The 25,800-nt window shown below is 44.8% G+C and overlaps 1 protein-coding gene across 1 annotated transcript in view; it reads right to left on the minus strand.

Annotated features, from left to right (window-relative positions):
* Positions 1-382: 382 nt before the first annotated feature.
* The window catches only part of LOC129386477 (neprilysin-1-like), a 55,980-nt gene continuing 30,562 nt past the window's right edge, over positions 383-25,800 (minus strand). The window contains exons 5-10 of the mRNA XM_055074486.2: positions 24,504-24,602; positions 18,627-18,923; positions 16,352-16,549; positions 10,189-10,421; positions 6,450-6,584; positions 383-726 (exon numbers count right to left, since the gene is read on the minus strand). Of these exons, the coding sequence (XP_054930461.1) occupies positions 388-726; positions 6,450-6,584; positions 10,189-10,421; positions 16,352-16,549; positions 18,627-18,923; positions 24,504-24,602 (1,301 nt within the window). The 3' untranslated portion in view covers positions 383-387. The remainder of the gene's footprint in view (positions 727-6,449; positions 6,585-10,188; positions 10,422-16,351; positions 16,550-18,626; positions 18,924-24,503; positions 24,603-25,800) is intronic.

Consider the following 25,800-nt stretch of genomic DNA (forward strand, 5'->3'; position numbering starts at 1 on the left):
CCACGCACATTTTCCACAGTATACAGGTCATGGTTCGCGAACGTTGTATGATGCATTCTTCAACCCCTACTCAAATAAACTTTTCTGTGCTCATTTCTAGGTTTAATTTTCTATAAATCTCTTCTCTCTTTATTAGACATTCAGCGCCAGTTATCCCTCACTTTCGGCTCCTTCTAACGATTTCAGTAATCTTAATTACACATTCTCCTTGTAACTAGCAATTCCGTCTAAAACCACAATACTGATATAAATAAATTCATGCCGTGAATCTAGGTGTGATATTATTGCAGCTATGATTGACCTTTTATGCTTGCCTTCTCCTCGAGAAACACGTAAACACAAGCACGCTGCAAGAGCGCTCAAAGCAGGATGGAAGGCGAATTTTTACTACCAAAACGTGCACTTCTTTTGTGGATTCATGGGTTGTCCGGCGGCGCAGCCATAGGCCCTCGAGAACTCGGGCATGTTCATCAAGGGCACAATACAGCGGGAGCGGTGGGGTGCATAGGGCGCCTTCGAGAAGCTGTATTTGTTGCACCACTTTACGCAGTGGTTGACGAAGAACAGGCGCTCCGCCGACATGTCGAGCCCGGCCAGCGTAACGTTTCTTTGTGATGGGGACAAGGAAGTGAAGGCTGCATATGCCGTCATCGTGCCCACCAAGTCGGCCAGGTTTTCGGAGTCCGCCGTGTCATTGATCACCTCCTGGCGGGCCCTCGAAAGTAGCTGCAAATAGCAAAGACGCTACGCGTTAGAACCTTTCGCCCAATGTTGACACGAATTAATCTACCAAGCGTACCATACAACACGCTGTATAACTTTCTATGGAGAACTAACAGTGCCGTTACTCCCGTTTCCTTCTTTCGCTGTGCTTGTGCTTATACGCGGTATAGGATAACATAAAAAATACGTGACACTCAACCTATTAAGGGTGGCCACATGCCCTGTCATTACGCCCTGATACTGCGGGTAATCATGTCATAAGCTTACGCTCTCTTCGTCCTTCGTCGCATTCTATCTCTGCCATTGTCAGATTTTCATGACGACTCACAAGAGCTAAGACACCACGGATTGCTACAAACCTGTCAACACTTAATTAGTTGACAATAAGATGTCGTCCTATACACAATAGAGCGATTCGCCTTACAGTATCGTCCTCGAATTCAGGCGCGCAAAAAGCAGCGACGACCAATGGCAAAAGAAAATTGGTAATTTCTTCCGCAGAGCGAGTCACTGACAGCGATAGCGAGGTTTAGCGTGGCGCTTGCACTCATCGCACGGTATGTCATATATATGTGGGTGTAACATTTTTGCCGGATACCGATAGCAAGGACAGTTCCGATGGGCGGAACAGTGCTCCCAGACCAATGCATGCAGACAATCGTTTGTGCTCTTGGCTTGATAGTTTTCCAGCACTACACACTTGGCGACAAAATCAACAAAGGTGTTTAGAGAATGGGTGCCGAGGAAAGTGAAGCGCAGTTGAAGATACAGAGAGCTAGGTTGGGTAATGAAATTAGGTCATTTGTTGGCGCGAATTGGAATCAGCTAGCCCATGGCAGGGGTAATGGGAGATCGCTGAGAAAGGCCTTCGTCATGTGGTGCTCATAGAAATAGGCTGATGATGATCATGGTTATGACACGACGAGCATATGGAGACTCCCTAACCATCCAAAAGCGAGCTACACATCTGTGGCCAATAGCGGGAATGTAGGAAGTAGTCGACCGTGTAATGGCTGTCGCAACAAGGAAAGGCACATCTATGGCTCCCCCTCCACCCTCACCTGTCGGCGTAAGATTGCAGAAAAGTCAGAACACCGTTGGTGGCCGTTGCCATAGCACTTCCAAAATAAAGCCCCCAAACATGATCATTGCATCTATGCCTCGGTTCAGATGAAGATATTTTTTCAACTACTTTAGATCACTTAGGTCACTTAGCCCACTTAGATCACTCTGGATGTGAACATGCTGTGCTGAGCCGCCGCGGTTCACACCGGGACATAGCCGCACATGATGGCAAAGCGGCAGCTGTAGAAGTCATCTAGTGCTCATACTGGGCATGTAAAAGGCAGCCACGTTTAATAACCACGTTATTCTTATAAATAGCTGCTAAACCTGCCTTCATCACACTGTCACGACTTTTCTCTCTTTCGACATCGTTAGGATTTCGAAGCTCTACGCCGATGGAGTTGGGAAGCATTCCAGTTAAACGACCCTTATTTATTTAAATGTGAACACTGTTAAGCAGGCACTTATATCCCCGTAGAATGCGTAATGTATTGCTAGTCGACTGAAGAGCGCAGCTGCCCTCCCGGTTTCGACACGTTCAATCAGCACACTTCTCAAGTGAGCCTAGGCAATCCACCTTACGCTCTTAATCTTGTTTCACGTTGGTTTCATTTACAACAGCGTCGCTTACTCGAACTGTCCGAACTTACCAAGGTAATCACGTGGCTGAAGCTGCATTCGATAATTATATGTGAATGAGCAGTTATTCTTTAAGTGGATATTTTTTTTTTATCCTGGGGGAACAGCTCATAGAAAAACGAAAGAAGCGGTTTACTCCAGCTACCGTTTTTATCGTCTTGCTTCATGTTACAGTTAAACCCATTATTAGTGTGGGCCCCGTTAAATTGTTTTATCTGGAGCCGTACTCAACATACCATAAGCTCCCGCATGAATACTAGTTTCGCCTAGGAAAGCACACCGCAGTAGAGGCGCCGCAAGCACACGCCGCATTTTCACGGTGTACATTTGCGCAGGCGTAGGAAAGTAACACAATGAAAACTATTTTCTTCACAAGAGACATTTTCTCTCGATATATAAAGTTCGTAATGTCCATTAGATTATTAGCTCTTCATAAGCGGTGTCTCTACAGGACGAAAATATACCTGTGTTTCGAGTGGTGTGCTCCATTGATGAATGATACATGTTTTTTTTTTCGTTTTTTTTTTACTGACACTGCTGAGCTATTTTTGCAATCACCGGTTGCACCACTTTGCTGCTATTAAAACAAGGTAAGTGCTTGGTCTTTCGCAGTTATGGCTACGTTGGAGGTTGAAACCGTCAGGTCACTCTTAATGGACTAACAGGAAAACCACGGGCTGGGAAGGTATTTCTGTTCTGTTCTCTTAACTTCAAAGTTTAGCCGTTTTTACAGCAAAGCTGTTTATGACTAGGATCCCGAGATTTTTTCGTGGCGTAACGTCGACAGAAAACTATCACCACCAAAGGCCCATACCCCCTAAATGCAGTTTCTTACCCTCATAAGGTAGAGGCTCAGCAAGGTGATGCGAGTAGTGGATACATTCTTTGGAATGACACGTGCAACATGCAGAACAGCATACGTTTCAGTAAAGACCAATATCAAAACAAGCATCCAGAGCACATATTTGATGGTGAAGCGCTCCTGCGCCTACGTACAATGCGAACGGAGCAAGCAGCGCTCCCCATATGCCCTGCCCGGTAGAGATTACTGTGCGCACGATGCCGCGCCGGCCGGCAGCTTCACTGTAGCACGCGAAGCAGGGCGTGGCGTAACTGCACTATCGCACGTAAAAGAAGAATCCACGTAGCAACTGATTTGTGTTGTGACAGCGCTATGGGATGGCTGCATATAGTGAGGAATCCTGAAAAGCAGCTAGCCTACGAGGCACAGCGAATTTCTCTGCTCTCTGATCCGCTATTTGAAGGTGCACGAAGTAGCGACACAAGCCAAGTTGCAGGTAATCGAAACGTCTTATGCTAATGATTAGTTACAGTGCATCTGAATGTTGCCCGTGAATAATTTTTACCTAAGTCGCAATAAGTAATCGTTCAACTTGTCGATTACAGCTTGACTGCCTGAATAGCTTCAAAGCGTGCATTCGGGATATGGATGGATCGATGAATGAATGAATCACATTATTGAGGTCCCTCGGACCGCTCCCACGTCGGGACAGAGAAGCCATGCCTCTCCGCCGCGTCGCTCGCCCAGTGGACAACCCAGAGCTGTGCTACAAGGTCCGAGATGCGTAGAGCTCGGTCCCACTCTTTCTTGGTGGTCCTGGCCCCCTGTGCCAGCGGGCAACCGCAGAGCATGTGAGCAAGGCTGGCCTACAAAAACGACACGCATTGTGAGGGTGCGCGTCCCTGAAATATTTTGTGCAGGAAGGCCGGGCATGGGTAGGTGCCCGTCTGAAGCCGTCTCTGCGTGACTTGTTGTGCTTTATTGAGTGCTTTGTGCGGTAGCGGCATGGTTCCCTTGAATAACTTATAGTGCTGGGTGAGATCGCTGTATGTGACGAGGGGGTCGTGCTCACTCTCTCATCCTGCCGAGAGGGAGCCTGGGCTCGCACGGTGAGGTAGGTCTCGTGCGGCCTCGTGTGCCGTCTCTTTGAGTTGAGGGCGTTATTTTTGTTAGGGTGTTATATTTTTCCTCTGGTCGGGTGTTAGCCCGTGACTGTTACACTCGAACTCCCGAGGCACGACGCCGATTTTTCGTAGGATCCATTTGCCCACAGGTGTGCCGTGCTGGTGATCTGTGCCCGTTCCTGTGCATCCGCAATTTCGCTCAGCGTGTTGTACATGCCTAATGCGTCCAGTGCCTCCGTGCTCGTGTGCATGGGTGGACCCGTGGCTCTCTCGGTGATTTTACGCAGGAGCGTTTCAAGCTTGTCTCTCTCCATTTTCGACCACTTGTGCATGGCCGCGACGCACACGAAGTGACTTATTACGAAGCCCTTTGCCAGTCTAAGCGGGTTGTCCACCTTGAGCCCGTGATGCCGGTTGGCCACTCGTCTCAGTACGCTTGTGGCGTCCTCGGTCTTTGTGGTGAGCTTAGGGACTGCGATGGTATTCGAGCCATTCACCTCTATTGTAATGCCCAACATCTTTGTGTGACCGACCACCGGAATCGTGTTGACTTCAGTGGTGTACAGGCGGACGTATGGGTCGGCGCCTGTGTCCCATCCCTTTGGTTCGGGCTATCGTCTCTTGAGTCTATATAGCAGCAACTAAGACTTGCTCGGCGAGCACTGCCGACCTGTTGATTTAAAGTACTCCTCAAGGGTTCGGATCCCATTTTGGAAAGTGTGCTGGATTTGTCCTTCGCTCCCCTTTGCCACGCACATGTTCACGTCATCTGCATCGATGGTATGTTGGAGGTTCTCGATTCGAGTCAGTTGCCTGGACAGTCCTATCATTTCCAGGTTGAAGAGGGTAGGGGATATCACCGAGCCCTGCAGGGTACCCCTGTCGCCCAGTTCGCCTGGCTCTGACTGCAGGGAGCCGACTCGTAGCGAGGTCTGCCTTCCCCTCAGGAAGTCACGGATGCAGTCATGGAGACGTTGACCAAGTCTGAGTGCTGGGATTTGTTGTAGAATGAAGGAGTGCCAATTTGTTATCAAAGGCATTTTCTAGATTTAGGCCTAGGATGGCCTTGACGCGTCTTGTTGTGCTGTCTATTATCTGGCTTTTGACTAGCTTCGTAGCGTCTTGCGTCGCCAGCCCCAGTCTTTTATGCCAAGGGCTGATGTCTTGACATGTCACGCTTCACAAAATTTGACATTTTGTGAGAGTAGAGTTCACTTTTTTAATGGGAATCAAGGAACAGACATTAGCTGGATCACAAAAGCGTGCTGTTGTGATCGACACAGTGCAGTGCCATTGCGATGGAGATCGTGGAGCAGGCGCAGCTGGTGGCGACGAGAAACTTCTATTTGAGGCCACTGAACGGTTCTGTCGTTGGAGTCATGCCAGAGTTACCAGAGTTACATGCTTTGGAGAGATTGAACCACGTCCTAATGAGACAGCTTGAAACGAACCACAGCAACAATGGCAATCAGAAAAACTACATCGCTTTCCTCTTTCCTTCTCAGCACTTCCTAACATTCCATCAACTTCGACGCGCTCTGTCTTAACATAACCCGTTCAGTCACTGTGTTTATAGTTTTGCAATAGGCGCGCCCAAATATTGTGGTAAAAGCAAAACTGACTAATGAAAATTGTGATATTGAAAACTTGTTGCCGACATTTGGAACACATTCTACTTTGTGCACTACAAGTTGAATAATGTGTATAAAGCGTTATAGTAAGATGAGCTAGAAGGCAGACGGCTGGCTGTGCGCTCATCGTCGGAGTAACTGATGAGATACAGGAGTCACTTTTTTCATTGTACTTCACAACGTTTGACACCAGACACTGTTGAAATTGGTCAATTGGTTCTCGCGTAGATCCACGGACGAAAAATGGTTTGCATTCGCATATCTCACGAGTTGTAGAGTTCTGAAGAGATTCTACATGTCAAATACTAGTAAAGATCACTCAAAAATAGAACATAGCAATCCGTTCTGCAGTTGTATGGTTTTCACAATTCTAAGGATGCAAGAAACCGGGTGAAACTACATTTTCACTAATATTTGTTTGCTGCAGAAAGGGCTATAAGAAATTATCAACTGGCATCTACTCACGACAGATCTATGTTGTTTTCGCAGGCAGAGTGTTCTGTTTGTGTATTCCTTTAAAAACTCGGCCGTGACCCAAGGTTGGCGGTATTTCGTTACCCCTTGTACGTCGAATGCGTGCATAATCTCGTGTCCCACAATCTGCAAGTAGAAATTTACGATTGTCAGAGAAAAGAAACAAACATAGCATGTATCAGCGAAACAATTTTAGCAGCGGTAGAAGGGACTTCACATACAAATTTTTTAGCAAGTCTCCTGGCTTAGGCGCAGGATTGCCCTGTTGACGTGTTTTCTTCTTGCTTTTTGTTATGCGGAAAAGAATGGCGCTCTTCTACAATATGCGAACCTACATATGGCCTCTGCACAGACGACGCTTCTCTTCCTCAGCGATTACTCCGCTGTCGCCGCCGCTTCAAAATACGCTAACTTGCGGAGCGATATTGCTGCCACCCGCTCCAGAATGTACAACGCGGCTGTCCCGTGGCGTCATCACGGGAAAAATATATTGCGATTTGCATTCACTCGGAAATTTACGAATTTCACGCGCTTTGCATTTTTTTTTCAGTTTGCATCTAACCTCTTTCTCCCGATAACCGAAGTTGTCGACTAGCTTCGGCCTCTAGGTATGTGCTGGCTGCTGCCCTGCTAAGCAGAAAGCATGAGCCACTCTCTTGCCTTGTGGGAAACATCGCTGACTGAGTACGTGACCAAGCAGACAATTTCAGTACCGCGTAGGTGACACTGGTTGGTGTGCACTTTTGCGGAATCCCCCAGACGAGCTATGCTAAGGTGACCAAAAAAGGTATGCAACTGTAAATAGAAAAAACCCGTAGCGTCCCTTCCACAGAGAGCAGCTCAGCATGGAGCGCGACAGCATGGAGAGTGATTGTAACGAATATTTGGGCTGTATACTCAGGATTCTTAGGAGTTTCATCTAAATCGTTGCGATTAAAAGTTATAATGTACTATGGTACGTATCAATTCGCATTGTGGTTGCTCGAGAGACTAAGTTAATATGTCTCCAGTGTCAACGCGGAGTGTTGCTGCCTTAGTCTATACTCAATCGCAATAACGCCGACCTTTTTAGTGAAATTCGCACGGTTATAATTATTTTCTTTTCCACTTTGACCACTCACGCAAAATGTTAAGTACTGCGGAAAGTGAGTTCTGTAACATGCTCAGTCGAGTTCCCCAGTTGAAACTTATGCAACACAAAAGACACGTTCTTTGTCCCCTTTCGTCTATTTGAGCTATTTACTGCGCAAATGCGATTACTATACGACAACGACGACAAAACCAAATACAACAATTGCAGTTTTCTGACAATGACAATGGTCACTAAGGAGGTACCGAAACAACAAGGCTGCAACAACGACGTCGACGAGATGATGAAATCTGCACGAACGACGGTGCCATGCACTATATGGTGACGGCGCAGCGACGACAATGGCACAATGCGACGGATTAGGCACGAAAGTCACAACAAGGACAACGACAGTAACGACTTTCATCGTAGCAACATAGGCAGCACTTAGATGAAGAGGATTACTGCACTTCGTCGGCTGTTGGTTTGGTAATGGAGAGCTGTTATACTTTCAGTCAAGCTTAGGTAATAGCGGAGACATACTTAGCGTTCCGTTCCCATTTTGCTCGCTATCTTTTTTCGCTTCACGGCATAGCGCTTAAAGCACAAATATACTTTGAGCTGAACAAAGATTAGAAAGGGAAAACAAAAGAGACTTAGTCTGGAGAAGTATACCTCAATTTTCGACGATGCATGTTATTTCGAGCCATTGTACCATTACGTCTCTCATGCCCGTAATTAATCTATGCATGCCTAATATGTCACGCTTAGAACTCTTATATTTCCTGCACGTGTATACTAGATTTCAGGCTTCAGTCGCCAGTAACACTGCCATCGCTTATGAATATGATGGTTACGCAGCACTTTCGAATTGTGCAGTAATTATTTACTTGGAAAGCCGCGATTACTAGAATCGTAAAGCAGACTTTGAACACACATATGCCGCCACGTGAATGCTATTTTGTCCAAATATTGCTTTTCAGATTGACTTTGTTCTTTCAGAACAGTAGGCAATAACACTGCATGATTCCTGAAACAGGCGATTTGAAGGTTTGGAGCGCATATACACGTAACTTACTGCAAGAGCCCTAACGACCTTACCCAATACCTTCGTTACCATTTCTTGGAAGCGTGAAATGCAGGAAGCTCCACCTAAACGACTCCCAAAAGGAAGAAACGATGTCTTGCGTTCAGCCGACGTTTTATTTAAACAAATTAAAACACAATCATGAACAACTGTGTTATTCCAGAAGCTTCCCGGTGGTCTGACATTAACATGCTAAAAATACTTTACTAGACAAGATTTCCAATAACTCTGCGCACTTAACACAATCAGGAGAACGCGTGGACATTAAACCGTACTTCTTGGGCTTCGCCACGAAACATTTATGTGCATGTCTTCGTGAATCAGTAAAATGGAAGCATTCGCCGCGAGCTTCAACGATAATACTTTTAACTGTCTCCTCAGAGCTGGTAAAATAGGCATCATGCGAGATATTCATGGCAGTGTTAGGCAAACAGCAGTTGCAGCCTGACTGACCAATCCTACATGTACTACATAGCGTACTTTTGCTTCTCGGGTATCCTTACTTGCCTGGTGAAGTGCTTGTGATGGAAGCAGCGTTGCAACTTTAACCTGTTTAATTTGAACATGGAAGCAGCATTGGAACTTTCACCTGCTTAATTTGCACTGACTTTCTCGCAACTCCCCGGTGCATTGGATTTCCTTCAGTATTTTTAACATCACCAATCCAATTATTTTCCGGACTTTTCCTGTTTCACACTCCAATAAGGTAGGTCATAGTTTCTGTTAAAGGTCCGCTTGCCGAGAATTCCCACAAAGATGCGCTTTGTTTACCCTAAGCTTCATACTGCTCCTTTGGACGGCCAATCAAACATTACGGCATTGTTCTATTTACGCATCATTTTAGTGCAGGCGAGTTTCCTTAATGCGGAATACATACTGAGCTCAGTTTAGTAAGCCATATAAATTGAAGAATATCGCCGATCACAGCCGGCTAATGTATATTAATTAATTTACTTGAAATGGCCAGCACGGACCTGCACACTTTAATCTTTGCCTCCTGGTCACCCATAGTACGCGCGCATCGTAAACGAGCACTTGAACACGCATTTGGCTCAGCGAAGACAGCTAGCAAACAGCCTACGCAATTCGAATGAGCCTGAAATTACAGTATTCACTAAATGATGTCAAATCCTACTAAATTCAGACTTCGCCTACAAATAGCCTACAACATACTTAAGCTAGATGTGAAGTCGCAGTCAAGATACGCCTTCAGGGGCACTGGAATTAGCGCGTAAGGGGGGTCTAACATACCTTCAGGAACTTCAGGCCGCACTATGTTTCACGGCTGTATAACGCTCTCCAGTGCTTGCACAAGTGTTTTTTTTTTTTTTTTTCGCGGAGCCTGTATTTAACGAGCGCAATTTGAGGTATGGCCACAAATCAGCCACATATGGTACGGTGCTGCGGCAAATTGAAGTATACAGGACATGTAGAGGTGCGAACTGTGCATAGTCATTCACCTCTGGCCATATTAATTTCTGCGCGTTTTCTCAGTGCTGCAAACAGGTTAGTACCTTCGCAGAAATGAAGCTTGTGTGCGTGCATGCAGCGTGAAAATACGCAAGTGTACTTACCATTCCGAGGCCGCCGTAGTTCAGGCTGAGTGGCCCGTACGGATAAAATAAGGGATGCTGTATCATGCCCGTCGGTACAGTAATATAATTAATGAAGCTTATATAGTGGGCGTTCACTTCTGCCTCGTCGTAGAACCAGGTCGTCTGGTCGGACCAAATGTAATGGGACGAGAGAGACAGTGCCTTGATCCATGACGGGAAAAGTCGGTCCATGGGTGTCTCCGGGTACGGTTCTGCAGCATTGAAAAAAAAAATTATAATAATAAAAGTCTGAGTTATTTCTGAAGAAACTGAAATACCGCAGTAAGATCATTCTGGTTAAGCAATCAGTAACCTAGGCTTTTTGTAAAAATTGGTGTGTATTCCCAAATAGTGTGTACCGAAGTACGCTGTGCAAAAATGAAAAAGAAAAAAAAAACAGCCATGCACAGATTCCAATAAAGGTCCAATGCTCAATTTAAAGAAAAGAGAACGATTTGCCTTGGTTGATAAGGATGACGTCACCATTACCCAGATGAGTTATCAAGAGTACCCGTTAATCTGCATGATCACTAAACTCATCGACTGATCACAACTTTGCAGATATTAAATAAAATGATTTCCCGTTTATACTAGATGCACGAAAACTGCACTTGCCGTCCTTGAATTTGACGAAACAACTGTAACAGTGCCTTTACACTTTACCCTCCTACTATAAATAATGAGGCAGTAAGGAATCGATTTAAGGCCTGTAATGGCCTTGACTAGATCCATGACGTGCTAGCGGAATCGTGTCTAGCACCAAGGTGTGCTCGTCAAATGCACTTTCTGACAAAATCTTGCTCATCTGTGTCAGTTTTCTGTTACTACAGCAGAATTTTTTCAAAGAAAATCTGACATATTTGGAGGTCACGATTAATAGAGCCGTTCGTCATTGGTACACCTGAATCTCGGACGCACAAACTAGAGTTCATCGACATGTGACAGTGCTTCCATAATTAACATATTGACGAAGTTATACATCTTTGTAGGTTAGTAGAGCGCTAATAGGAATGTTTTCAGTCTCGGGATTTCCCTAAATAGCAGAGGTCGAGCGCCGACATAAGGCCTATTTGCATTGTCACTATGGAATATTTGCATTTTTTTACTAAGAGTTTTCTTTTACCAGTGTCGTGGTAATGTATGAAACAATGCGATGAACCTGTGTGAAACTACCTCAATGCAGCTTGAATTATTAACACACAACGTGGGCAATCGTGTGAGTAACATTGTATAAATGTTTATTGGGTGTAGTTTTAGGATAACAAAGAAGCTCAAAAGCAAGTTAAGAACCGGGAAAGTGCGACTGAACGAAAAGTGTTCCGCATAACATTAAGAGGCAACAAGACATTAATGTGGATCGCAGCACAAATATGCTAGATACACTAAATAAATCAAATCGAGCTGGGCAGGTCATGTGAGGCGCAGGGCAGATAACTGGTGGACCATTAGAGTTAACGAATGGGTGCCAATGGAAGGAAAGCGATGTCGAGGGCAGGGGAAAATTAGGTGGGGAGAAATAAACAAATATGCCGGTGATTTTTGGAGCCAGCTAGCGTAAGACATGTTTAATGGGAGATCGCTTTAAAGGAGATCGCTTTAATGGGAGATAATGGGAGTCATTCGTCATGCAGTGGACATAAAAATAGGTTGTTGATGATGACAACTTACAGCCTTTGTTGAAAACTGTCGTCCGTAGTGTCATACTACGTTATCAGGAATGTTTCCCAGAGCTCAACTTTCCGTCTTACGTGTTCTTTGCCATTAGGCGGCTGCCTTCACTCATAATATATTGAGCATCAGGACCGGCTGGAGTATTTTTCTTACGAACGATTCTAGCTTAATTTTTTTTGTGGGCACGCACCCTCAAGTGTAATTCGCACTGATAAGTTACCAACTAATTTTGCCGAAATAAATATTTAAAAAGACTCATTCACAAAGCTACACCCGCTTGGAAGTTGAGCAATCTAAGGATGCTTGCCGCTTCGAAAACCAGGGAGGCGATGCAGTCGCCGAAGACTTGCATGGAATGGTAGCGCAAGCGGGAAATTATTTGAGGCGCGAGATATCACGCATAAAATTCCGAGGTGATGATGTTCCGAGTGAATTCATCTGCACACTGCAGAGCGTAGAGCTGAGCATGCTTCCTTGTGGTACCGCAGTTTCCTGTGTGAATTAACGGGAAAGCGAATTTCCTATTTTGACCCGGAAAGTACGATTGTGCAAGTAGCGTGCTATAACGTTTAGCATGTTGCTGCGTATGCCTAGCGCTGGAAGGTCTCGCAAAATTCGGTAGAGCCACGTTGTGCCGTGCGTAGTTTTCATATAGAGAAATGCAAATATGATAAATTGTTTCTGTATGAACACATCACGAATATACGTAGGGATGCGCGCGAGATGGTGAGGTGTATAGCGGCTTTCTCTGAAACCGCCTTGGTGAAGATGAAGCATTCCAGGAAATGTAGAATACGACGACTAATAATTTTTCAAATAATTTGCAAAGGCAACTCGTGAGCACTATCTGGCGGTAAGTTGCCACAGAGGAGCAGTTTTTCCTCTGTTTCAAAACCGGAATGACATCGGGTTTTTTCCATGTATATGGAAGGTATCCATGAGCTCCTATTGTATTGTAAAATGAAAGTAGTGGCACTTGAGTATCGTTGTAAAGATGCTTAGCCATGCCGTACATGATTCTGCTAGGTCCGGATGCAGAACTGAGAGAAGCAGTAAGGGAATCTCTCAGCTCAGCGATGGTAAAAGGAAGGTTAATATGTTCGTTATTTTGCGGTCAATCACCTTGCAATCTTCCACGTCTTCCTGTTTTAAGAATGGCTCGGAATAGTGAAGTGAACTGGATATGCTCTCCAAGTGTTCGCCAAGAGTGTCGGCTTGGTATTCCAAAGTATTCCCTTGGTCGTCGACCAGGGGTAATGGCTGGGTAGGCTGGCTATTAAGTCTCTTACGACCATTCCAAATTTTCACCTCCTGCGTGTTTATGAGACAAACCTCTCCCAGCTTGCCCTTTTTTGCCTTTCTCCGCGACCGCCTTGCCTTTGCAAAGGGGAGCTGGTCCGACAATATCTGCGTGAACATTCAGGAAACAATTGCTTGGTAACAGGACTTTTCGAACTTGGCTTCTGGCCTCACTTATTGTGCTCCTCTGGGCAAAATAAGCGACCCTGCGCCCAGTTTCGCAGGTGATCCTACATCCGAAGCGACACATAGCGCTCACTGACGAGTGTCCTTGGCGCTCTGATAATGGCGTGGAAAATGGAGTTATGTGCAAATATTTTTTGTAGGTGAAAGAAATTTAGACAGCAAAGTTTGTGATGTCGAAAGCAAGCTCAGCACTTCATCGCAATTTTGTGCTGATGGAAGCGGTTCTAGCATTACCGGGGCAACTTTCATTCTTTCAACACAACGCAATGCATCCCTAGAAATGGTCATTGCATGCTTGATCTATGCTCAAAATGTGGCAAGAATAACGCCAGCACGCAGATAAACAGTGCATAACCACATTTGTTTGACTTGCTGTTACCTTTACCATCGAGTATTATGCACCAATATACTACCACGGTACAGTGCTATGCAGTTTATGTGAGCCATATTTTGCTAAATTATTTTGGATAAGTTGCATTTGCAGCTGTGCATATAAATATTTTCTTGTTCAACCGACATGAGAACTGTCACTATTCGTCAGCAAAACCGTCTTATAGAACTGCCTTTTCAAGAACGTTTGAGGGCGCTTCTCGTTCTCATTTTACGAAAATATATCAAAATGGTATCTTTAAATAAAGGGTGTCGCAAGCTGCTTGCGTTCAGTCTGTGTTCATAGTGCCTGTGAGCACGTGATTTCTCACATTCGGTGGCCCAACCTATGTAATCGTTCCAAAGCTTTACATATTCAATTTATGTTCTTTCAACACAACGTAATGTATGTGTAGAAATGGTCATCGCATGTTTGATCTATGCTCAAAACGTGACAGGAACAACGCCAGTACGCAGATAAACAGTGCATAACCACATTTGTTTGATTTACTGTTATCTTTACCGCCGAATATTATGCACCAATATACTACCACGATACAGTGCTATGCAGTTCATGTGGGCCCTATTTCGCTAAATTATTTTGGATGAGTTCCATTTGCAGCTGTGCATATAAATATTTTCTTGTTCAACCGACATGAGAACTGTCACTATTCGTCAGCAAAACCATACATGGAAAAAAGCCAATATCATTCCGGTTTTAAACCAGAGAACAAACTGCTCCTCTGTGGTAACTTATGGCCAGATAGTGCTCACGAGTTGCCTTTGCAAGTTATTTGAAAAATGATTAGTCGTCGCATTCTACATTTCCTGGAATGCTTCATCTTCACTAAGGCGGTTTCAAAGAAAGCCGGTATACACCTCACCATCTCGCGCGCATCCCTACAAATATTCGTGACGTGTTCATACAAAAACAATTTATCATATTTGCAGTTCTCTATGTGAAAACTACGTACGACACAACGTGGCTTTACCGAATTCTGCGAGACCTGCCAGCGCTTGGCATACGCAGCAACATGCTAAATGTTATAGCACGCTACTTGCACAATCGTAGTTTCCGGGTCAAAATAGGAAATGCACTTTCCCGTTCATTCACGCAGGAAATAGTGGTACCATGCTCAGCATGCTCAGCTCTACGCTCTGCAGTGTGCAGATTAATTCACTCCGAACATCATCACCTCTGAATTTTATGCGTGATATCTCGCCCATCAATTAATTTCGCACTTGCGCTACCATTCCATGCAAGTCTTTGGCGACTGCATCACCTCCCTGGTTCTTGAAGCGGCAACCATCCTTACTCTGCTCAACTCACGCTTTCTATTTCACTTTTGGAAAAAAAATAAGCTTCTACTAAAAATCGCCACAGTTTTGCAAGGCGGGTGAAGCGTTGATGGCTATATCAAATGATTAGACCATGGTACGAAGGAAAATTTCTCGTTTTAACAGTTGCATAAACAGCTGTAAAGATTCGTTTACAAACTAAACTAAAAAGCGCATTGTCATGTGCGCACATGCAAAACACGAACACATCTCACTCAATGACCGCGGCCACTCTCTTTCCGAACGAAGTGTGATGAGCGGCAGCAGTGACGAGCGAGTTTCGCTTCGCTCCGCCTCTTGCTTCAATGTGAACGAGGCTCGCGAGAATAAAGCACACGCGAAGGCATCAGGTATCTCAGGTGGGCTAGCCTTCAAGCCAAGTGAAGATACCCTGCAAAATATAACGTGACCGTGTGCACTCACACGCGCACCTGAAAGGGAAAAATACATGGGCGCTAACCAGCCACCTCGCCTACTCTCCCCGCGCTCCCCCCCCCCCCCCCTCCATCTTAGCACGCGCACATCTCTTCACTCGCCTCAGTGCATGATTGAGGAGACAGCGTTCGGACTTCCACCTCACGAGCGGGAGATGACATGCCCTCATGAAGCCGCTCTCTCTTTCGGCTCACCCTCGCAAATTTTCACCCACACCAACTGCATAAGGCGCGCGGTCGCTATGCTACTGTACTTAGACTTTATACTTATTATCATGCCGACGGCGACGATGACGGCGCAAGTTGGCCTGGCGTGTCCATGTAAATGATATCGCAATAAAACTAAAGAAGTGTTAGGTAGCCGTGTTAGGTTCTAATTGTATCTCACATTACAGTTTCGCGTTGAGCTGTGTAGTCATATTATTAAAGAGCCTCAGGAATATTCCTAAATGTCCCCAATGACCAGGTGAATAAAATTCCACAAATAAATTGAAAGGAAAGCGGCACGCTCATCTAATCATCAGCCTCGTACGCATGCGATAATTCATTTTAATTTCAGGCATACCATTTTCAATATTTCTGTACACCAGTGCCCTAAATTTGGCAGCTGTGATACGAATATAACGCTGACTCACGAAGAATGTCACTATATTTAGCTGTCTTAGGCTGAAACGCGTTTATAGTCCGTCAATTTGGTGAAGCTCCGATAAGCTTCTTGCACAATCATTGCAAGAAGACTCGTTGCACTAACGCGGATGCTTCCACATTCGTACTTTATCTTTTTTTTTTTTTCAAAAATTTGCTCTGATGAACATTCGATGTTTGCTGCTAGAAATATTACTGACTGTAGAGCTGATCCACGAAGTCAGGGTCAAATTGTTGTGCTGGACTTCCCACGAAGATCGTCATGTTGTCTAACCTGCCGAGCGCCCCTTCTCGACCTTCGTCCGTGAGCCAGCTTGACGTCTCCAGGGACTTGCGGAAGATACTGCGGATTGTGGTCACCATACGCTTTGCCTCGTCCACCGCGTGCGGAGTCACCTCTGTTGAGCAGAGAAAATTCCAAGCCATGGAGCTACCACAAGCTTGATGTGATACACTGTTGCACATTGTGAGGCTTAAATTCAAGATGTGTAAGAAGTGGAGTACAAACAAGAAAAGTTGCGATGATGGAGTATGGTGTTTAATAACGCAAAGGCTAGCTTTGCCCGAAGAGCGCCGCAACAAATGGTAATTATATGTAATTATATGTAATTATAACCATCAATATAATGGCAATGTTTCATGATGCCAACTATAAGCATAGATCTTTCGCTACCATGAAGCGCTGTAATAAAAAATCCGGAGGATGCTTAAGCTTCGCCTTTAACAGTGAAACGCGATAGCATTCAAAGTTCCCAGACTGCGTCTCACGCTTCCCGGTATGTACAGCTTGTGCAACCATAATGCTTAACGAGAAATGCTGGCGGCGAACGCTATGCCTGAAGCTGAGCTTTCTGGTGGAAACGAGGCCTCTAAGGTGGGCAGATTCCGGAAGTTGTGCGATGCCGCGCCAAAAATTTTACATCATTTTTATGTTTCTGTTATTGTTTCGCCATTTTATTATTTATGTCTAAGAAGACATAACATAGAAGACATGCACTGTCGGTGTTCTTGTTTCATGGCACTTGTCTCATAATTCTGAGGAATAATTCTTTCAAAAATTTAGGACAAACTATGAGTAACTCTAGCGATAGAATGGGGTGGAAGCATAACCCACATATACCGCATGTCATATAGGGAGGTGTGGCATATAGATATACCTAAATATATGCAGAAATGTTTGCTTATGCACAACTCCGATGACGACCACACCGACACGGTCAAACACTGGATTTCGTTCAACGTAAACTACTAAATAAACTAAATGTGCTTTAAACTGAGCGGTACAATATCAAGTTGAAAATGAGTTAACTGAGTTATACTTTCGCCATGATGAGAACGGATGCATGCTGGCATTCGCATTGTTTTTCAGCACAGAGATGGCACTGTTGTCGTTACCGGAGCTCAGTCCACGTGATAAATTACCTAGACGACGTGGACAGCAAAAAACTGTACCAAGCAAAACGTTTCGCTCCGATTAGTATTCTCTCCCAAATCTTGATTTGTTAGCACAGAACCAAGAGCTTGTCATAAAGATGAGTGAATATTATTATTCCCTGTGAGTAGAATACTTAAGCACGTGTAGCTGCCACTCACATCGACAGCGAAAGAAAATGCCGTTTTAACATAAAATAAAGGCTGTGCTTACGCTTTCGATGCTATGCCTCTTTTGAGGTAGGTTGCATTGAAATTATCGAGATAACCTTTCTAAATCACAGTTTGAGGACACTTCGCTCACAAAAAATCGTCGCAGAGTCCAAGTGTATTGAAAAATACTGGTGCAAAATTGTGTGCAATGTTGTCACCGAGACTACTGAGTGACGTTAAAGAGTACTTGACACGTTTTCTTAAAATATGAGCAATATGTAATCGCATACCTGATGAGAGAAAGATAATCTTTCAAGAAGCATGATCCTGACGAATGTTTTGACAAGTTCCTTTATCAAGAGGAATACGAGGAATGCTTTGTTAATTTTATTCCCTAACAAGTCATTCGCACCCCTTTCCCGAGGAGAACGTGGAGAATTCGCTGCCTACCCCATAGATTTTGCGTTTCCTTTGCAGTGTCAGGGAACTCGACAGTGTCAGGGAAAACTAGAAATACGGGTGTTTTCTTGCTTGCTAAATATGCAGAAGAGTGCGTGCCTGTGTACAAACACGTGCGCACTATTGAGTCATGGTAGATATCAATCGCAGAATATCTAGAATTTCTAGAGTATTCCCACTGACGTCAACTCTAGCCGGCGGGTAGCAATAACATATGCAAAAAATACATGGTTAGGAAACATTGGGTTATGCTTGCAGTCTGTTTGCTAGTGGCTGCCTTAAAATTACCACTCGCCCAATTGTCGAACCAAGATCGAGAATTGTTCAGTTTTCCATCGCACCAGTACTGTGCTTCAGAATATTTTTAAAATTTCTATCGTGGCGATTATCTCAATGTTAACACATTGTGAAGTAGGAATAAATGACACTTACTTGACTGCAAGTAGGGGCTCTTCACTGCCAGATTCATGACTTTTTTAACGTGCTCATAGCAGACGTTCGAAACGTGTTCCTCAATAGCAGGTCCAAGAAGGAACATGTCTGGCACGGTGTACCGAACCAGCTGCCTGTAGATGCTCCAGGCGACCAGGTATCGTAGCCCGTTTTCGCCAACAGATTGGCTCTCGAACAGCTTGACGAGAATTGTAGTCACGTGTTTTTGATGCAGAATTCTGCTCGCACCATCATAGGTGCCGCTGCTGTACTTGTAAAAAAAGGTTGCCCATTGATCTGGTAAGTCAACGAAGACAAAAATTGCAAGCACTTAGCAGGAGAGCTGCAATGTCACATTGAAATATTTGGTTCCGCTTAATGTGCACGGTACTTCCCATTGGGACATCTTTTCTTTTTGTCGTACTTCTCAACTGAGTGGTTTTTGCAAATAATGAGGTACTTATGGCGACTGCGATAGCACGTGACAGCTGCATTTGCATCTGACGGAAGCTTGATCTGTGTATTCACGCAATTACACTTGAAATACATGCAATAGGCGGCTGTGTCATGTGCAAAAATTATTAAGATTCTTACGCAACTAAATGTTTTATTTAACCAAACTGCAAATTAAGGAATCGCTCACTAATTTTTTGTCGAAACGTGGAAACAGGGAGAAAAAAAAAGGCGCATCTTGTCCACGGAAAAAGCGAAAGCAATCCTGAATTTTATTTAATTTCTGTACGCATGTTTTTGTAAGCGTAATATTTCTCAAATTTTCAGAAGAGAAACTCTTATTAAGGAGAATGCGAATTGTCAGCGCTCTTCGGTAGCAGAAATCTTGTGCCAGCGTGAATTGCTCATGATATCATTTTCTGCGGCTTCGCCAGCTAGTCCTGCATTTCCATGCACCCCACTCCTCCGTCCTTTGCATGCTTCAGGAAATTGCATTTGTGCGCAACAAGACCTCGTGTTCCTGCAGAGCCACTGTTGCTCTTCAGAAAGCAAATAATCAGCAGCGGCTAATCTATATGTACATGCAGGATGATCGCGTCGCCCTACCATCATTATTCACCTCCTTTGCCAGACGATTCCACACTATGCCAGGGAACTCCTTGATTCGCTGACATATGCCATTTTGTAAGAATACAATGTTTGCGATGGTCACTTTGTTATATTTCTCAAGGCAAATAAACGCTAGAGCCCTACTGCTTACCTCTCAATAATGCAATCATCCAGTCAAGAATATATTTGAGCACCTGATGTTTCTATGACACAGTTCACCATCTGTTTCAATTTTACTTGGCGTACTGGAAATCTTTTTTTTTTTACTGATTCAGAACCCAAATGCCGAACACGCCAAACAGTGGGTTATCTCGTTGCCCTGTCGGCGTCCACCATTTCGACTGTGCTAGCATGGTTACCTACGCCACTTGCATGTACACCCACAGAACATTGAAACTCTATATTTAGGAACGCTAATTCTATGGAACTCTTGACACGCGTTTAGAAGCGCATGTTCAATACATAAACTCTAGAGTGAGCGTGGGCACCGCCCTCTCGCGTACACTCTGCGCCAATATGAATAATTTTAAGGTCAAAGTGTATGGACCGTGATGAGAAAACATTGCATGGGTGGGATTCCACTAGGTATACGCCCATTCTTGGTAAACCCTCCAAAACGGCAGTATGCAGTTGCGACAAAGGATGAATAAAATACTTCAATATGTCTGTTTATGCGTTTCACATGTCTGGAAGTACATATGTCGTCGCCATTCTTTCCTCGGCAAGAATCGTAATTCAGATTCGTCCTCATGGCATTGATGCGTAGACGTTTTGAACAGTGTAATGGAATAAAGATAAATATTGCATGAGAATTCACTTTACCTAGAATGCAGTTAAAGCATGCTCGGCGCTTTACCGTTGTACACCATTTCATTTATCGCCGCGTTAAAGCTTCGCTTCTCAGTGATGCTAACATGTGCGTAGATTTGCCTTTTCTTTTCTGCAGTGGTTGTGTTTGTGGGCACTGTGTACAGACCTTAAGCGTCCTGAGCGCACCAGCTCTGAAAGGATCAACTCGACGTCGTATGTGCGTCTGCTTCCGGCCTTCTTCGACCGAAGTAATGGTAGTGCCCTGTATTTACTTCATTTCCGTCTCATGCAGCTAGATTGGGATGCTTTTCTTACTACATCTTCCCATCCTAAATGAAGCTTACATCGAGGCTCAAGGAAGATATCTAATTTTCAAGAGCAGGTATTATTCATACACCTGCTTCCGTTGTAGATTTACAATAAACTGCACATACTCGGCAACACTGAACGTTACTTTCCTGTATTCATTAATTTTTTCGTCAAGTGATATTTAGTTCTTCTACAGGGAAACATTCGAACCTAAATGTGTGGTCGCTATTTGGGCGACAAATTCTATAAATAGCCCGCTATTATACGAACAAGGACGAAAATTCAAACAATAGAAAATGAAGACCAGTAGCCAACACTGCTTACCTGCCAGCGAACCAATATCTGAATTACTTCTATTTGGTGTTTTTACGTACCGCCAGTGAGTCACAGTCATAGACCAGCCAACTCATAATTACGCTAACTCACATTCATTTTAAAGGAGTGAATGTAAACGGGTGTGAGCATCGCTAAGTGTGAACGAGAGTCAGTACAGGTGAACGTGAGTGGGGTTCAGTATAAGCGTGAGTACCTGTGCACGTGGGTGGACACAAATGTGAAGGTCATGAGTACCGGTGAGTTTGTGCAGATTTGAGAACCAACGAAACACAGAACCTCTTAAAACGTCTTGAAATGGCTGCATACGGCTATAGACATCCTGGTATACGGTAAGACTGAAAACTGAATTTCTTTTAAATATATTAGCATATATAGTGTCTGCGGCAACAACCCACTACCGGTGTCACCAGTGTCTATTTTGGTAAAGGCATTCAAAACCTCTAACTCGAAAACATCTTTGCAAGCAAAATCTTACTTGTTGCTTCACGGCTTCTCGTTCCCGCGTCGAAACTCGGTACTGGCTCATTTATGCGACACTTAGCAACTGGTGTTTTTCGAATCCTCTATGACATCAAAAATCAGCCTTTGAATTGTCAGAGAATACAATTCACCTGCTGCTACTCCCTAATGTGGATCCTCAAAATAATGTCGAAGGCAGGTTATGGAACCATGGCCGTCTGTGTTACATGTGGCAGCATCCGAATAGGCAAACGAATTGCAGGTTTACACAATTTTGTCGATATACCCGTATGCCATCGTTGCGCCCATGCTGATGCTTTTGTTCTTCTTCATGACGTTTGTCAGCATTACTTTCACTTTCCCTCCCTGTTTTCGAGGGATCCCTCTTACGACGACAGTCTCGTGGACTAGGAGAAAGTATTGGTCGTCTTCAAAGAGCTTTTCTACGTCTTCTGGTGTTTTTTGCCTGCAAAAATGATGATAGTGGAGCTAGTGGGATGTTAACTTGATGTCCAAGCACACTCAGGACATAGTGACTCACCAAGCTCTCCATCTCATTGTCTACGCATAGCGTTATCTATTTCGACTTCAGGCTAATCATTGTGCCGTATTGGCTCAGGAAGTCAAGGACGACAATTACGTCAAAAGAGCACTTTTGGAGCACAACAAACATCGCAAGGTATATCCGGTCATTAACTTTAGTTCTTACCGTGCAGATTCCACTTGGCTTATCAGGTCTCCTTCAACTGTGCGAGTTTGAGGGCCATCCCGTGCAGTCTTGACTTACTTCACCTTGACGGTCAACGATGAACTGATGAAGGAGTAGCCGCCTCCAATGTCGGGAAGAGCGGTGAGTTCATTGCCGTCGATAAGCATGTCGAGGTCTGTGGTTCTTTGTCTTTTGTTGTAGTTATGGCGCAGCATCCGTTCGCGGCTGTGTCGCGTTGTCCTAGTGTTGTTACATCGGGTAGTCAGGCTTTCTTTAGGCGGCGTTTTCTTGTCTTCGAGGCTTCGCTCGGGTGGCGGTCTGCCATCGTTACGTCATCGAGTAGGTCTTTTCAGCGTGTTCGTCATCGGCGCAGGATTTTTGAGATTTCGACGAACAGCAATTGCAGTTCCATCGGTTGTTGCTTTTAGTTTTCCGGATATGGGCTTACCGACTGGCCACAGGCTCGTCCTGTGTACAGTCGGCACTGCCGCGACTAGCAGCACCCTAGTTACGGTGAACGCGAAGAAGTCGGGGCCTCCACTGCACTGTGGGGATGTAGTCGCCGATGTCAAGTGGTCGCGTGCCAATCTGTGAATGCGACGCGGGCGAAGCCTCGTAGTCCCATCTCACGATATGGGCCGCTTCTCCGCTTCTACGCAGTGATTGCAAAGCGAGTTATGCTCGGAAGCACACCACATGTCTGTCTTCCTCGGGGCGTTGAGCGGGCTGAAATGCGGATGGGCTCGCGGCGAGTGATGATGAAAAGTATTTCTTAAACAAGAAAGAGAGATGTAGACTCACACAGGAGCCCTACACATACTAGGTCTAGTCCCTAGTCAAGGAATCATTGGTCGAAGCCGACAGCCTGGCTCTTATGACCTAGGCCTTTTGGCCCTGAGGGTCTGAGCAACCAAGCATGGCAGCCTCCTAGTCCTCTTAGGTAGAGTTGCGGGGTGAGCGCTGAATTTTGCTGGCAGGCCCCCACCAATTAATAGGTGTCAGCGACCTCTCAACTGTGTTGTCATCTGTCAGTGAGTGTAGGATCTAAATGTTTCATTACTGCCGGGCACAGCATTGTTTCTTGTGTATAAGCGGTGTAGCACGCATTCGTTCGCTTTTCCCAGTTCCCTAGCTGGAGCTGGGTACCGGCGATGGCAAGAGCTAGCATTGCCTTTCAAAGTGAGTACAGATTTCACTTTGTTGCAGGTCTTCAGGGGCCAAAGCGTCGCCCGGTAATGCAGTGCTCAGACTGCCCCATCAGCAGCTTCATTTCCTTGAAGACCCTGATGGACAGGAGTCCCTACCATACAGTTTGGAGTGGAAAATACATCCCTGCTGTTTTGTAGTATTGTTCAGCCAGTAGGGTGACCCAACCGGTCTCGTAATGACGGCACGCCCCACGGGAATCCGTAATGATATATTTAGAATAATAAACTTGTGAATTAGATGGAACATTGTATATTTTCTATCTCTGAGACACCGAAAGATTCATCGTAGGTTAGAAAGTTTTATTTCAACGAACTTCTCACCTGACAGATTAAGGTGTAGCGCCACTGCTTCAGCGAGCTTCATGGCCGTGTCCACGCGGTGCCCATTATGTCCAATACTAATTTCCTCTCCTGTTTCGCCCATATACTATTAGTTGCACAGTGGACATTCCAACATGTAGGTAATGTTTGAACTACTGCTCGTAAAACTGGATTTGATTTTGTTCGTTTAATCGGTTGCGGTGGTCATACCTTCAATTATTTAAAAGTATATTTGCATGTTTTACACCTGAGGCCAGCGGTGGCTGCTATATGAGTGCACTTACATATTTTAAAGTTTATTATTGAGCATTATGTGACTCGTGGTTGTTGCAACCGGAGGTTGGAGTGGTTTGGCGAAAGCAACCGCCTCGTAAGAACGTTTGCTTACAGAGACATTTCTTGTTCCACTTCTCGCCGTTTCAACTTTTCATCGTCTTGTGAGGGCATCTTCTTTCGATGTTTATTTCATGTAGACTAAGGCAACGCCATCTATGCATTGACATGGTTTCTCGAAGCGTAACCAGTACTGAATTAGGTCAACTATTTCATTTTTTTAGCGAACTAAACTGTGACCGCTATTTGGCGTTAATCGACAACGTCACATATTTGGAACTAACATATTTTGTAGGAAGGTAGCGAAACTAGTACAGAACTTCCACCTACCTGCATTAACGTAAGGTTTTGTGAATTCGGCGAGATCAATAATTCTTCTGAAGTATATGGGTTCATCGTACACAGCTGTGCTCGCCGCAATATCTCCAACTGCAAAATGGTGGAGACAGTTCAGTTATGGACTGAACATTTGACAGAAAATTTAACAGGGTCATTTTACTACCATTACATCAGCTCCAATGAATGCCTCCATTATTTTGTCGCTTTTTTTCAAGCACACGCATACACCCCATACTGAAGCAAAAGTAGGAATGGCTTATCGCGATCTGCTAGACATACATTTGCCCACCGGTTGTTATGGGACTGCGGAAAAATATTTTTCATTATCTATTCTATTAACCAATAGTCAGTTTACCCTTGTATAATCTAACTACTTCAATATAGAGAATCAACAGCGTTTCTTTTTGTTATTATTTACACAACCCTGGAGGCCAACGTGTGGCCCAGGCGAGAGTACAATATACCTTATATAGCTGTGATGTGTGAAGCAGTCACGCTCAAAACAAATGAAAAATAAGTTCCGTGCACACTGCATGGGTCTGCGTTCATTGCAGAAAGAACCACTAAAACAATTTCGAAGAATGAAGACAATACGAGCAATGTACAATGTCCTGGATAAGGACCCTTGGAAGTAATCAAGCCGTAGCAAGCGTAACACAGTGAGCGAAAAGGGGAACAATTCATCGTTTTAGACACAGGCACACACACACCTAAGGGGATATTGGCCACAAGCACAATTTTTTTCGCGGCAAGTCGTATATACTGGCGCTGACATAATTCAGTATGATAGACGTTGGAATCGGTAATTATTTTGTATAAAAACGAAGACAATATGTCCGGCCGTTACGGTATTTCCAAATACGATATCTCAGCACAGTTATATGCGTGTTTTCATTTCGTGATATATTCACGCAAGGAATTTAAGACCGAGAACGCCGCACTAACTGGCAGTGGGCTAGTGTCGTCAGCGCCTTCGCAGAAGGACGGGCACTATGACAACGCTGGCATGATGAGCTGCATCGGGGGCTGCTATGAAAGACGAGGACGACGAAGGCGCCAGCAGTGGCACGAGCGCGGAGGCGAAATGGGAACGCTGGCATGATGAGCCGTACCTGAGCCAGTTGTGGAAGAAGACAACGACCGCGCGTGCAGTGTCACGAGCGCGATCAGGCTGTTACGGCGAGGGACGGCGACGCTGAACCTAGGAACGGGCGCCTGAGAGCTGCAATCTAATCCTACGGCGACATCTTGTAGTCTCGTGTCGCACTCTGCTTTCTTCTTCACCATT

Source organism: Dermacentor andersoni, chromosome 3 (assembly GCF_023375885.2).
Source record: "Dermacentor andersoni chromosome 3, qqDerAnde1_hic_scaffold, whole genome shotgun sequence".
In the NCBI taxonomy this organism is placed as follows: Eukaryota; Metazoa; Arthropoda; class Arachnida; order Ixodida; family Ixodidae; genus Dermacentor; species Dermacentor andersoni.